The following is a 13,792-nucleotide window of genomic DNA, read 5'->3' on the forward strand; positions in this document are numbered from 1 at the left end:
GACTAAGGAAGACTAAAGAGAAGCCAAGAAGAGCAAGGAAGACGAAACAAGACCAAAAAGGACCAGCAGAGACGAAGCAAGACCGACAAAGACGAACGAAGACCAAAAGAGACCAAAAAAGTTTAACGAAGACCAAATGAGAACAGCAAAGACTATCGAAGACTGAAGAACATTGACGGCAATGATATTCAGTGTTAGAAGTTGTAAGCTTGCCATTACATCGTCCAACTCACAGAGACGACATCATTTGCGACCAGCCTTGGCGTAGTTATCAAGGTCTAAACGTTGAGTTTGGATCCTTCGCCTTTTGTTTGGGCGCTCAAGGGCCTCCGAATCATCTGCAGGGCTTGCAACTGGTGTGACTGGAGCAACAACTTCTTTGCCTTTGCCTTTTCCGTTGCTCGTCTTTCGAGGTCTTCCTCTTCCCCGCTTGACAGGTGCCGAAGTAGACGCCTCCTCTTCACCTTGTACCGTTGCCTCGACTTCCCTAGGACCACCCTCTTCAACAGTAGCCGTTGACGGACCTCCCACATCTTCGACAGTCGACTCGGGCATGCCTCCCGACCAATCCATGTGGGTCTCCAAGTGGCTGTACAGTTCAGCTGCCAACGCATTGGGATCTTGGTCAAAGGGATCGTTGGTCCACTGCTCATGATTCTCGTCCCCAAATCCTTCCTGTACCCCTTGTTCTTCCCCATCCTCGTCTTCACTGTAGAACAGTGGTTCTTCTTGGACTCCCGTTAGACCAAGACCATCGACAGCAGAGGTTCCAGCGTCAGCCAAAGCCATGAGTTGGGTTTGACGTTGCAACCACTCTTCCCCAAATCCTGGCTGCTGTGCTAGCTGAGCGAGAAGTTGTTGGGTAGAGAGAGGAGGTTGGTCGACAGAGGTGATCCTGGGCTTGACATCTCCATCGTCGGTATTATCGATGAGCTCGATGACTTCGCCTTGGATGGGATTGGGCACCTTCAGTGTTACGGCGGAAGTCGCTAATGGGCGATAGGTCCTAAGTCGTAAGGCGTAGGGTGCTTATAGGTGAATCGCAGGTAGTTGGGAGAATGTCGCAAGTCCGCTTAGATGAAGCGGGTTCGGGTGCGGGATACGAATCCAGAGATGTATGGATAAGGAAGGTGATCACTCGGTGTGAGGTACCGGATTCGGTCTAAGGTAAAACGATGAAGCGTAGATACTTAGCGACGTCCTTGAGTTGTAACCTCTCCGCAACACGTCTTGAAGATGTTGTAACAAGTCAGATAGGCGTGTATTGAATGTGATATCGGAACTTGACCTATTACTATTACAGAGCGTCCTCTATCGAAATCGGTCAAGTTCCTCTAGCTATTTATACGGAGACGAGTACGTAGACGAGGCTGGCGAACACTGAAAAGACCCAAGAGAAAAGAATGTCGAGAGATGGCGAAACTGGAAGAACGAGATGGCGAACAGACGAATCCTGTCGAGAGCAGCCGGATTCGGTAGAGGAGGCGAGTTTGAGTTCTCATTTGTCCCTAGGTACGTCGAGTAAGGTTGTCGAGGTCCTGAGTAGAGTGTCGTGTACCTCGAGGTCCCTGTTCCTGTTTGTGATATATGTCGGGAAGGTTTGTTGTTTCGGTGAATGGTGAAGGCGAATGGTAGGGGCGACCGAATCTGCTCCGAGGGAATCGGATTCGCCTCGTCGAGCCGGACTTAGGTGTATGCTGATGTCCGTAGATCGAGCCTGTGTGTCGGTAGTCGACTCACGTGATGATCCCGTAACAGTATATCCCCCTCCGGAATGGCGCGCCCCGAGCCATCGTGTTTCAAGTATTAATCGCATCAATTTGTTTGATGATTGTCTACGACGCGTTTGTTTTGATTTGATGGCGACTGATTTTTCCATTTCGCAAAGGCCCATCGACTCGCGTCGAGTGGGGGGTATAAGCCGGATCCGTTTCGATTGAAGCGAATTGTGCACTTCCTTTCTCGAAGATACTCAACGATGCCGTCTCCTGACGTATCTCCCAAGATTGAGGAACGCTCGACTCTTTCTCGAGCCTCGACCGTAACTCCAGGAGACTCGGCTTCTCGTTCGTGCGATTCGAGTCGATTCGGTTCCTTTGCGTAAACTGATCCAATTCCGCTTTGTGTATAGAAGTCAACCAGGTCTTTTCCGGAGGAATTTTTGATTTCGAAGAACTCCGCGATATGGACGACACGGACGAGGTCGACCAGAACCTGGCCTCGAATATAAGGGGGCTGTCGGTGACCCGATCGGGGTTGGAAGGTAAGCAGATTCGGTTCCGAAAGGCGGTTTCGTTTCGCTGAACTTGTTGGGTTTTTTCGCAGGTGGTGAACCGGCTCGTCGGGAAGGGCTCTACGGGGAAGCTCGTAGGCCGACTGGACGCCCGGTATCGGGCGAGGACGTTGCCATGACCGGGCAACCTTTAGATTCGGTCGACGAGGAACCGGTTGCGGGGCCGAGTGCGGGTGAGTAAAGCGAATCTGCTTGGATTCTGAATCGATAATTCGTAACCTGATACTATGTCTATTCTTGCTCGATTGTAGCTGTCGTGTCGCCGCCCAGGACTCCTCGAGGGAGGTCGATTCAGCGGAGTCGACAAGGACGACACAGCGCGAGGTCGAGTCGAGGGAGAGGAGCCGCATCGGCGGGTGCGAGGGTCGATGTCGAGAACATCGATTTGGGGGGTGCTCTTGTGCGCCAACGGTCGGTGAGCCCGGAACCCGGTAAGCGTTTTTGTTTGGTTTCTACCGGATCCGGTTCGACGAAGCTAATTTGGATAATCGCGTTCCAGCTCGGCCCATCGACTTCGAGGGCGTACAGCCGACTCGGCGAACAGGTGCAGCGCCCGCCAACTTCTTTGACGACCTGTCGGAGAAGAAGAAGAAGAAGAAGAAGGTGGTGACGTCCGAGGATGAGGATTCGGACTACCGCGACAGCGATGTACCGGGTGAGTCGCCCGACGCGTCTCCAGGGTCAGCGTACGAACGGCAGATCGAGAGTCGCTATCAAAGAGCGTTCGGGACTCCTGAAGTTGCTGGTTCGTACTCGGTACCCGTCGATCGAACTCGCTTCGCTGAACCAGATTTGCTTGATTTTAGCCGAAAGCGAGGGGGCCGATTCGATCATCGACATTGGGGACGAGAGCGTGATCAACATCGGCACGGTCGGCACTGAGGGAGACGAGTTGGCGTCGACCCCTGAGCCCGAGTGGTGGGATAGTGAGTAATATTCGTATTGTTTAAGCGAAATCGTTTGCTTCGAGCTAATCCGCTTGGTAGCCCACGCTGGTATCGTCAACGCTACCGACCAAGAGATCATCGATCACGAGGCGAGGCCCGGCGAGCCTCCTTTCTCGACTCGAGTTGGGACGGCCAGCGAGGTGAAGACCAGGAGGACGGTGGTAAGCTCGTTTCGCTTGCGTTTAAGCGGATTCGGCTAAATCTTGTTCGTTTCGGTAGTTGCAATCACGTCGCCTAGCTCGCGCCCAAGCCAAGGAGGGTATCGTGAACGACCCTAAGTGCGAGGACTGCGAGGGCCTCGGGGACGAGGGGTTGAATTGGGGATGTATCTCCAAAAGGTCTGGGACCTTGAAGGGTTGTGCGGAGTGCACTGGTCGGCGAAACAAGTGTTCGCTTGCCGGACAGCCGATTCCGGAACCTCCCGGCCGAGTCCCCAGCCCCGACACCGCGGCTGCTGCGAATGCAGCACAACCGACTACTCCTCCGGCGACGAGTAGTCTGCTTCCTCGAGCTCGATGGGAAGCGCAGATGGTGAGTCGAATTTGTTTCAGCGAACCGAATCTGTTTTAACGCAACCGAATTTGGCAGCAATCGGCCAGAGACCGTATTCAGGTCTACGCCGACATGCTCGAAGATGCGGGCATCAAAAAGGGTCTCTCGAAGGCCTTGGAGGACCTCGACAAGGTCCGGGAGGCGATCGCGGCGGAAGGTGACGCGGCCTTCAAGAGGGTTATCAACCCGTTGCCGGCGCCCACGCCCAAGAAGAGGAAGACCGGAGTCGTGTCGACTCCAAAGGATTCGAAGAAGTCGGGGGGTAAGTCGACTCCGAAGGGTAAGGGGAAGCAGAAGGAAGCGGATCCGGACGAGGACGAGGAAGAGGAAGAGAATGATGGTCGCCCGCCGAAGCGAGCCAAGAAGGATTGAAGCGGTTCCGCTTCGTCTATAATTTGTTTTTGGGTTTTGTATTTTCTTTCAATCCGAGTCGTTTGATACGATGAATCCTATGCGAGCGAGAAGTCCGAGACGAGATCCAGAAGAGTTCAGAACATATGTTTATCCGTATCTCGGTCCAGCCGGGATCGGTTCAATGAAGCGGATTCGGGAAAGTTACGCTTCCCAACCCGGAGGCTTTGGCTTAGTCGGGAACCGAACGTGGAACTCCTCCTGTGCCTCTGCTGTATTGTTGAGATCTTCGAGGGGTACCCAATCTTGTCCTTCAGGTCCCGAATAGCCTTTCCATTTGATTAAGTACGCGAATTGGCGTCTCCTGATCCTGCTGTCGATAATCTCTTCGACCTCATACTCGTCATCGTGAGGCGATTCGACAATTGGCCCAGGAGTTTGTACTCGTCCTTCGAATGGATTCTCGTGGTGTGGTTCCAGCATGTCGATGTGGAAGACGTTGTGAACCTTGAGTGTGGCCGGCAAGCGGATCCGGTACGCATGAGACGAAATCGCTTCGATGATTTCGTAGGGACCGTATCGCTTGTGATCCAGCTTCTTGGTAGGTCGTTTGGTTGCGATGTATTTCGATGAAACATAGACCTTCGATCCTACTGTGAATTCGGGAGGGTTTTGGTGTTTCTGGTCGAAATACTTGGCAGCTCTTTCGTTAGCTGCAGTCATCTGTACTCGCATCTGTTCCCAAACTTCTTTCATATCCCTGGCTTCGATTCTTGCGACGAGAGATTCAGCCCTGTGTTTGTCGAGACTGACGTCGAATCGTGGTTCGTAGCCAAAGGTTGCCATGAAAGGAGAGATACCTGTAGCGCTATGCTTCGCGTTGTTGCAAACGAATTCGGCTAAGGGAAGCAGATTCGCCCAGTTGTCTTGGTGATAACTGCTATAGTGCCGAAGGAATCCCTCGAGGGACTGGTTGACCCGTTCGGTGGCTCCATCACTCTGAGGGTGATAGGCTGTAGTCAGGTCGCTCGAGATATCGAGAAGCGCGGTAAATTCTTTCCAGAATTTCGAAGTGAATTTGCTTCCCCGATCCGAAACGATCCTGTCGGGTAACCCATACTGCGTAAAGACCTCTTTGAGGAAGATCTTGGCTAAGTCCTTAGCTGTAGAGGTTGTCGTAGTAGGGACGAACTTGACTCGCTTGGTGAATCGGTCGGTGATTACCAGTATCGAGTTGAATCCTTCCGAATTTGGTAGTTCTTCCACGTGATCCATGGAAAGATCCGAATTCGGTTTAAACGGAACCGAAAGTGACTTCAATAAGCCATAAGGCTTGTGTCGATTGGTACGATCTCGCTGGCACACCTCGCAAGATGCGACATAAACCTTCACGAAGCTGCTCAAATCGTTCCAGTAGTAATCCCTTGAGATAAGTTCGATAGTTCGTTCTCTCCCGGGATGTCCAGCCAGCGAAGCATCGTGTCGTGCCTTTAGTACCAAGAGCTTGATCTCTTCGCAGTCAGGGACGTAGATAGCGTCCTTGTACTTGAGGATACCGTTCTTGGTCCAGGACCAGATTTGTTCGTCTGAAGCGGTTTCGCTTCCGGTAACCAGATCTGTTTCGCCCTGTTTCCAGATTGCTCTGAATGCCGTGGAAGCGAATTCATCAGTCAGCGCGATTGTCTTTACCTTGCTGATGATGCGGTCGATGAGATCTCCATCTCCCCCTTTTTCTGGATTCGCTTCCATCTCGCGGATATACTCGTTCATCGCGGCCAGATCCTGTTCCTCCGCTCTACGGTAGAGTTCAGAATCCCTGATGTTGTTGAGCCACAAGGTTTTGGGCAAGAGCGTGGTGAAGTTGGGCCGATTGTGTTCGAAAGAGTTAATACCTCCCCTACCTGGGTGGTAATCCGGTCGGCGTGTAAGCGAATCCGGTTTACCTCCCTTGGTTCCGGGTCGGTACCGAATTGAGAAGTTGAAATCCGCCAAAGTTTCAGCCCATCGAATCTGTCGACGATTAAGCTGCTTGTTGGTGGCAAAATACTCGAGGTTTTTGTGGTCGGTGAGGATTTCGATCGGTTTCGCCATCCCGAGCAGAATTGGCTTCCAGTGGTTGAATCCTTCAACGATCGCAAGTAACTCTTTGTCGTGGACGGTATAGTTGATTTCTGCCGGGTTTAACTTCCTTGAAAAGAATCCCACCGGGTGCAACTGTTCGTCCTTGTAGCGCTGGCTAAGGACGGCAGCGATGGCGTAGTCCGATGCATCCGTTTCAAGATAGCAGGTTTCGTCCGAATCTGCTTGAATTAAAACGGGTTCGCTTGCGAAAGACGAAAGCAGTGTAGCGAACGCGCCATCCTGTTTCTCGTTCCAGACCCAGGGCTCGGATTTCTTGGTCAATTTCACGAGTGGAAGTGTTAAACCGGCATACCCCTTGATAAATCGTCGGTAATAATTGGTGAATCCGAGAAATCGTTGAATTTCCTTGATACACGTCGGTTTGGGCCAAGTTCGGATGCACTCCAATTTGTCTTGAGCCATTGCGATCTGCCCATCCTTGATGATGTAGCCGAGGAACTCGATAGAAGACTTGAAGAACTCGCATTTCTTCGGCTTCAAATAAAGCGAAAAGGAGCGGATCCGGTTAAAAACCTCCTTGATGAGCCGAATATGTTCCTCCCTCGTTTCCGTATACACCAGAATGTCGTCGATGTATACAGTAACACCTTGGTCCAGTAGGGGATTGAACACATCGTTCATGAAGAATTGGAAACTGGCTCCCGCGTTGGTCATGCCTTCTCGCATGACTCGAGACTTGAATGACCCATAGCGAGTTAGGATTGTGGTCCAATCCTCGTCTTCTTCCCGCATTCGAAGTAACTGATATGAAGTTGGCATATCGAATTTGGAGAAGAAGCGAGCTCTGCTAACTCGTTCTAAGGTAGTGTTGATCTTCGGAAGCGGATACGCGTTCTTCTTTGTAGCATTATTCAATGCTCGGAAGTCGGTAACCATCCTGAATTCTCCAGGAGTCTTCTTTGGTACGAGGAAGACCGGGGAACCGAACCAATGCGAACTCGGTTCAATGTGCCCAATCCGCCTCGATTCGTCTATCCAATTCTTGAGCCACTTGTCTGCCGCGGCAGAGAGCGGGTAAGGCTTAAGTCGTTTCAACTCCACGTTTGGTAGCAGTTCCACAACGTGATCGTACGACCTGTGGGGAGGAAGGCTGGTGTAATCGCTCTTCCTGAATACGTCTAAGTAGTCATGAAACTCAACTGGAATCACTTGACGCATCTCTTCCGATGCGATGTCGTAATCCTCTTCGTCGTCGTGTTCCAGACCCAATTCCCGCAGCGCTCGAGGATCGACATCTGTGTCGACAACTTCCGGGTCTTGTCTTCGGAGGAACCGGTTTCGCTCCAAATATTCCAGATTCGTTCCCTTGAGAGGCGAATCCGGCTTGATCAAACTGATCTCGCAAGTGTCCCAATCCGTGATGGTACGAAGACCCTTGACGAACGGGACTCCCAGGATAATGTCTGGGGCAGCAATTTCCGCAATGTCGAAGTCGAGGGAGTAGGGACCGATGTGTCCTCCGACATAGAAGATCAGATTCACGTAGTGAGTGATTTCTCCTCGCTGATTCGGGTTAGGTTGGTTATCAACCAACCGGAGTCGCTTCGGCTGGTCATAAGGGATCGCCTCGACATGCTGGAGTACCTCCGCAGAGGGACGAATGAAATTACAGCTGGCTCCACTGTCGATCAGGGCGTCTGTCGTGAAAGAAGATGCTCCTGCATGGAAGTCCACCGTAATAAGAGGATCTTGCCCCTGGAAGCGAAATTTGACCCATTCGGTTCGATTCGCTTGGTTCGCCCAGGTGGGAACCGGAACTGCTTCGACTGTTGCATTTCTGGCCCTCTCGACATTGGGGGTGCTTCCTCCTCCTCTGCCGGCAAGAACAGGACAGGCTGAAGCGTAGTGTCCGGCCTTCCCGCAGTAGGTACAAAGGTCGAGGTCTCGTCGCCTCTTCCTTTCTTCATCGGTAATAGGACCCTTTTGGTAAGGAGTCGAACCTCTGGGTTTGACGACCTCCTTTTCATAGGTTTTGGTCCGTTCGGTGACAACTCGCTCGGATCGAACCGGATTCGGTTCCTTCCTGTTATCCTTGCGAGCGTTCCGCTTCTCGTCTTCTCGGTTGAGGACTCCATCATCGTGAAGTCTATTGTCCGCGTCGACGGCCTCATTCCTGAACTCGTTGAAGTCTGCGAACTCCATCCGTTTGTTCAGGATACCGAGACGTTCCACCACCTTGGCCTTCAGTCCTTTCTTTGCTGCAGCGATAAGAGCTTCATCGTTAAAGCCACACAAGGGACTGTACTGGGTGAATTCGGAGAAGTAAGACGAAGCGGATCCGGTTTGGACCAACTTGTCTAAAGCGGCTTGGGCTGCAGCTTTCTCGTTGGAGCCCCCAAAGTTATGCTTCAAGAACCTCTTGAAGGCATCGTAGTCGTGTAGGAAGAGGGGTTGGTCCGCTTCATCCAACTGGAGATAAGACGAAACCGTTTTAAAAGCTCGTCCTCCAAGAAATCCGATAGCGAAATCGATCTTGGATCCTCCAGTGGGGTAGCGTCCAGGTAATTGTCGGAAGACCATGTTAAGTTTAACGATGAATTCGTCTAACTCCTTGGCGTCTCCCTTGAACGTGGGTGGATCAGCCGGTTTCGGTTCCTTGGTCCGTTTGGCAAGCAGATCCGCTTCGTTCTCCCGAAGGGGAACGTCCCTCATAGGAGTGTAGGGATCCCTGGACCGAGCTACCGAAGGTCGGTGAAGTTCTCTAGGGTCGATAGTAGTTCCCGCTAGAGATGGAGGGTTGGATGGGTAGATGTTGAACTGCCTTCGAGGAAGGGGAGCCGGAATCTCTTCTCGTGTAGCGAGTTCGTCTCTTTGCTTCCTGATAGTCTGCATGAGTTCCAGGATTTGTTCTTCGAGACGACCAATACGTTCAGAGTCCGTTTCCCTAGGAGCCGGATTCGTTTCGATTGAGCCGGTCCTGGCTCGAGAGAACCGTTGTTCTTCCTCTGGAGGCAGGTCGTGGTTTTCGGAATAGACTGACATTGTCCTAACCAGGTGCGATGAAAAGAAGTTCCGATATGCTGTTACGGCGGAAGTCGCTAATGGGCGATAGGTCCTAAGTCGTAAGGCGTAGGGTGCTTATAGGTGAATCGCAGGTAGTTGGGAGAATGTCGCAAGTCCGCTTAGATGAAGCGGGTTCGGGTGCGGGATACGAATCCAGAGATGTATGGATAAGGAAGGTGATCACTCGGTGTGAGGTACCGGATTCGGTCTAAGGTAAAACGATGAAGCGTAGATACTTAGCGACGTCCTTGAGTTGTAACCTCTCCGCAACACGTCTTGAAGATGTTGTAACAAGTCAGATAGGCGTGTATTGAATGTGATATCGGAACTTGACCTATTACTATTACAGAGCGTCCTCTATCGAAATCGGTCAAGTTCCTCTAGCTATTTATACGGAGACGAGTACGTAGACGAGGCTGGCGAACACTGAAAAGACCCAAGAGAAAAGAATGTCGAGAGATGGCGAAACTGGAAGAACGAGATGGCGAACAGACGAATCCTGTCGAGAGCAGCCGGATTCGGTAGAGGAGGCGAGTTTGAGTTCTCATTTGTCCCTAGGTACGTCGAGTAAGGTTGTCGAGGTCCTGAGTAGAGTGTCGTGTACCTCGAGGTCCCTGTTCCTGTTTGTGATATATGTCGGGAAGGTTTGTTGTTTCGGTGAATGGTGAAGGCGAATGGTAGGGGCGACCGAATCTGCTCCGAGGGAATCGGATTCGCCTCGTCGAGCCGGACTTAGGTGTATGCTGATGTCCGTAGATCGAGCCTGTGTGTCGGTAGTCGACTCACGTGATGATCCCGTAACATTCAGCTCCTCGGTCGGCTCGTCTTTGACGATTCTGGACTTGGAGAGTGGTGCGACAGCCTTGCCTGGTCTCTTTTTCGACGTGAGAAGGACTCTCTTGGTCTTCTTTTGACCTCCCGAGGTCTTTTTTGGTCTCCCTTGCACCGGCGGCAGGTTCCTTAATGACTCCAAGTCTGAATCAGACTCCGACTCCTTGAGCAATTGACGCCTTTGTTGGTCCAACCATGCCTGACACTTCCCCTGATGAGCGGCTAGCATCTCAGGGGGGTATCGTCTACTGCATCCTTGGCAACTCCTTAGTCCATCAACATCATCCTCATCGTCCTCGGTCGTCTTCTCCCAAGGGTCGTGGTCTTCGCCCATCTCACCCGCTACCTGTAATCTCCACTCTGGATTGTCGTTCTCTGGCAAGTCCCACCCTTCCTCAAAGATGCAAATGTAGTAGGAGTTGCGAAACTTGTCCTTCAAGTCTTCAATCGGAGTGGTGAAGCCTGGCCAAGTCATCCTTCCGTCGAATTTGGTAGATCCTTGTCCACATTTGGCCCAGACGAAAGGCGTGGAGAGGAATTGAGGTCCATGAACAGATCGGAAGACTCTTAGCACCTCATTGCCCACGTCCCGAGGCGTCATGTTGCTAGTAACGACGATTGATTGCATATAACCAAGCAGCTCGACAGCTTCTAGGAATTTGGGACCTCCTCCCGACTGCCATAACTTGATCTTCGTGCGCAAGATAGAGCCACAGCCAATGAAGATGACCTAGAGATTACCAAGCACGAACGAACCCAGCGTTGGCAAGACTTCATCAGACCAATTTGGACCAAATAAGACCAAATGAGACCAAGAGTAGTCGAAATAAGACTTGCCTTGTTTTGCCCTCGACCGAGCGTAACCTTGCTAATCTTGGGAACCTTTTCAACGCCTCTACTGGTCGCTTGCTGGTATCCTCCTCCTGGCAGTCTCTTCGTAGCTGCAATAGCAGAGCTGCTTGGAGCTAGACCACTCGCGAAGGTGGTGAAAGATGGCTGAGGAGCAAGCTGCAGGGGGTGAGGGAAGGGGGTTTGACGTCCGATGAACTGAGATGGGTAGCGCGATTGATAAGAGTTGAGATCGAGTTGGGAGGACGGACGACCAGCTGTACTGGATACAGCTGAGAAGGAAGTGGTACCGGGAGTCGAAGGAGGAGGTCGATTGTTGATCGATTCATCGATTGAATCGATCGTAGCACTTGGGGAGACGAGGTTGCGGGCAGTTTGGGACGAAGGGGGGGCCTGCAGTGGAGCAGCCTGCCCATAAACTCCAGCATTGACACCGGGAGCGTTCATTCTGGACAAGATTTGGTCCAGTCCATGCTTGTCCTGTAACATCCTCTGGTTGAGGATAGCAAAAAGCTCTTCGTCGGAGGGAATTTGGCTCATCTTGATGAATTTGAGAGGTACGTAGAGCACTTGAGACTAGGTAATGTCAAGGAGGGAGATAGGTAGTATCGATACGGCTTGTTCGGTCTTTGTCAGTCTCCCTTGGTCTTCGTTGGTCCAATTTGGTCTTCGTTGGTCTAATTTGGACCAATTTCGACCAATTTCGACTATTTGCCTCCGGCCGGGTGCAACCAAGACACGCAAAGCAAAGACGCGGACCAAAGACGCTGGAATGAGGCCAAGACAACACAAATCTCGACGAAAAGGCTACAAACACGTCCATAGGCGACCGACAAAGACGATTGGTGCTTTCGGCGCGTCATAAATGCGCGTGCATACAAACACGCCAACCCGAATTAAGCAGCCCAGTACCGCTTGCAATCGGCGTCTGGACCCAAAAGACAGATGTCTGGGTGAAGTCCGCTGTGGTAATTGCGAAAAGTATCGCAAGTGGAATAGGCCTGTACATGGTAGTCTCAGGGAGAATGGTTAGAATGTCAAGTTTAGATCTTTTATGCAAGGTTATGTACAGTAATTCACACTTTCGACATTATTGTCCCTTTACATCACCCCTAGTCCGAACCCAGGCTCATTCTTTGCCTCGGATGTTCACAGTCATCAGGGCTGTGTGGTCGAGTCTTCAGTACCACTTTGCGACGCGGAGGGCTTTGTCAAGCCGAAATATTGACCGCTCTCATAATAATACTCCCTCTCGCGTTCTTTAAGACCCATCACTGAAGACTCTGTATCCCACCAATCCATGCCTAGAGGGTCCTGCTCAGATAATTTAGGAACGATAAGTAAGACACAAGGAAGTAGAGCGTGAGTATAAGTCTGACCTGAAACTCGGTATCCTCGACCGATGTAAGATCGAATGTATCCTCGGTCTGGTCAGACGTAGTATCGTCGTTGCCGCTTGGCCTGGTTGCAACTGTGTCATTCTCAAGCATGCTAGATCCAACATTGGCGACCTGGATTGAAAGTACTCTAGTAAGCATCTAAAGTGCTGTCTACGGTAGTCATAACTAACATCGTATAGCGCAAAGTAATGGCCACTTTTACAATTCTCAAGGAACTTTTTAAGACATTGTAACTGCAGGGATGACTTTAGCCATATGTCTCGTCTCAACGATAAGTGAAGGACTGACCTCTTGACCTCCCGCGTACTTGGCCTGTAGAATACCACAATGTCCGATCCACTTTTCATGACTGTACCGTTTAGTGGATATGATCTTGTGTGCCAGTTCTCGCCATAGCTGAACTCTATCGATGTATGTGTTTTGCAACAGCTTCCGAGACAGAATTGTACATAGGGGATAGATGTACTTTGTCCGATCTGTTTGTGCAGTCTGATGTGTGTCCACATTGACAAGATCTCCCACCGCAGCCTTCCAGTCTAGGAGGAACTCGTAATCTGGACCCTGCTTGTCTCCATCGTTCCGGAAATTCGCCTCAAGATACCGATCGAGCTGCTTTAAGACGTGCCGGGGAGTCACTGACACCGACTCGTAGACCGGAGGTATGTGTCGGCGACGGTTTTCGTCGTTCATGCTGTGTATGAGATTAAGACTGAGTATAGAGACGTGATTCTGCGAGAACGTACAAAATGCTCATAGCTTGGTGATCGGTGAGTAGCGTTCGCGCGTGGATCTCCCCGCCAGACTTTCGATATATATACCACTACTGGTAGACTTTACCGGACATCTAGCCGCTACCTCCCTTCATGGTATACCTTTCACCCAAACCGACAACGGAGGTAAACAACAGCGTCACTCAGCACTTGCTCTCACTAAACCGCTCCAAGACCGCTCTATCGTCTGCTCACAGTACCGTTGTGCACTCCCTTCAGTGACCGTCGCGCAGGAACGTCGAGATTTTGACGCATGTAGCGACGCGAACTCCGCGCTCTTCTGCGGTTGATCCTTTGAGGCCGCCTTCGAGCTGTGTTGCTGCTTGGCGCCGGTAGGTTAGCTTCTCCTTTAGCTCCAGGTGTATGTATACCTGATAATCTGGTTGACAGATATTCATACATAGATACAACCGTGTCGCCTTGTGGCACTATTCGTGGGATCGCTGCGCTTATTGCCTTGCGAAACGCACGGGAGTCATTCGACCGCACCACCAAAATTGCCGTCGAGCATAAAAGACAGAATACCGCCTGTGTTCCATGTCAGACACGAAAGGTAACAACAAGGCGCGGGGTCCAACGGCAGTCGTCTCGCTTGTATCGAAACCAGTTTGCCAGAGAACAGAAGAAAGACTGTAATCTGGATGTGGGAGGAAA

The 13,792-nt window shown here is 51.3% G+C and overlaps 2 protein-coding genes across 2 annotated transcripts; both read right to left on the minus strand.

Annotated features, from left to right (window-relative positions):
- Positions 1-243: 243 nt before the first annotated feature.
- HD553DRAFT_325243 (uncharacterized protein) lies at positions 244-789 on the minus strand (the record flags this gene model as incomplete). Its single annotated transcript, XM_046181591.1, has 1 exon — positions 244-789. The coding sequence occupies one exon, from the start codon at positions 787-789 to the stop codon at positions 244-246; it is 546 nt and encodes a 181-aa protein (XP_046034856.1).
- Positions 790-9,832: 9,043 nt separating this feature from the next.
- Positions 9,833-11,508, minus strand: HD553DRAFT_343839 (uncharacterized protein; the record flags this gene model as incomplete). Its single annotated transcript, XM_046182917.1, has 2 exons — positions 9,833-10,810; positions 10,876-11,508. The coding sequence occupies 2 exons, from the start codon at positions 11,506-11,508 to the stop codon at positions 9,833-9,835; spliced, it is 1,611 nt and encodes a 536-aa protein (XP_046034857.1).
- Positions 11,509-13,792: the final 2,284 nt, after the last annotated feature.

This window comes from Filobasidium floriforme (genome assembly GCF_021052385.1).
Source record: "Filobasidium floriforme strain CBS 6241 chromosome Unknown HD553scaffold_17, whole genome shotgun sequence".
Classification (NCBI taxonomy): domain Eukaryota; kingdom Fungi; phylum Basidiomycota; class Tremellomycetes; order Filobasidiales; family Filobasidiaceae; genus Filobasidium; species Filobasidium floriforme.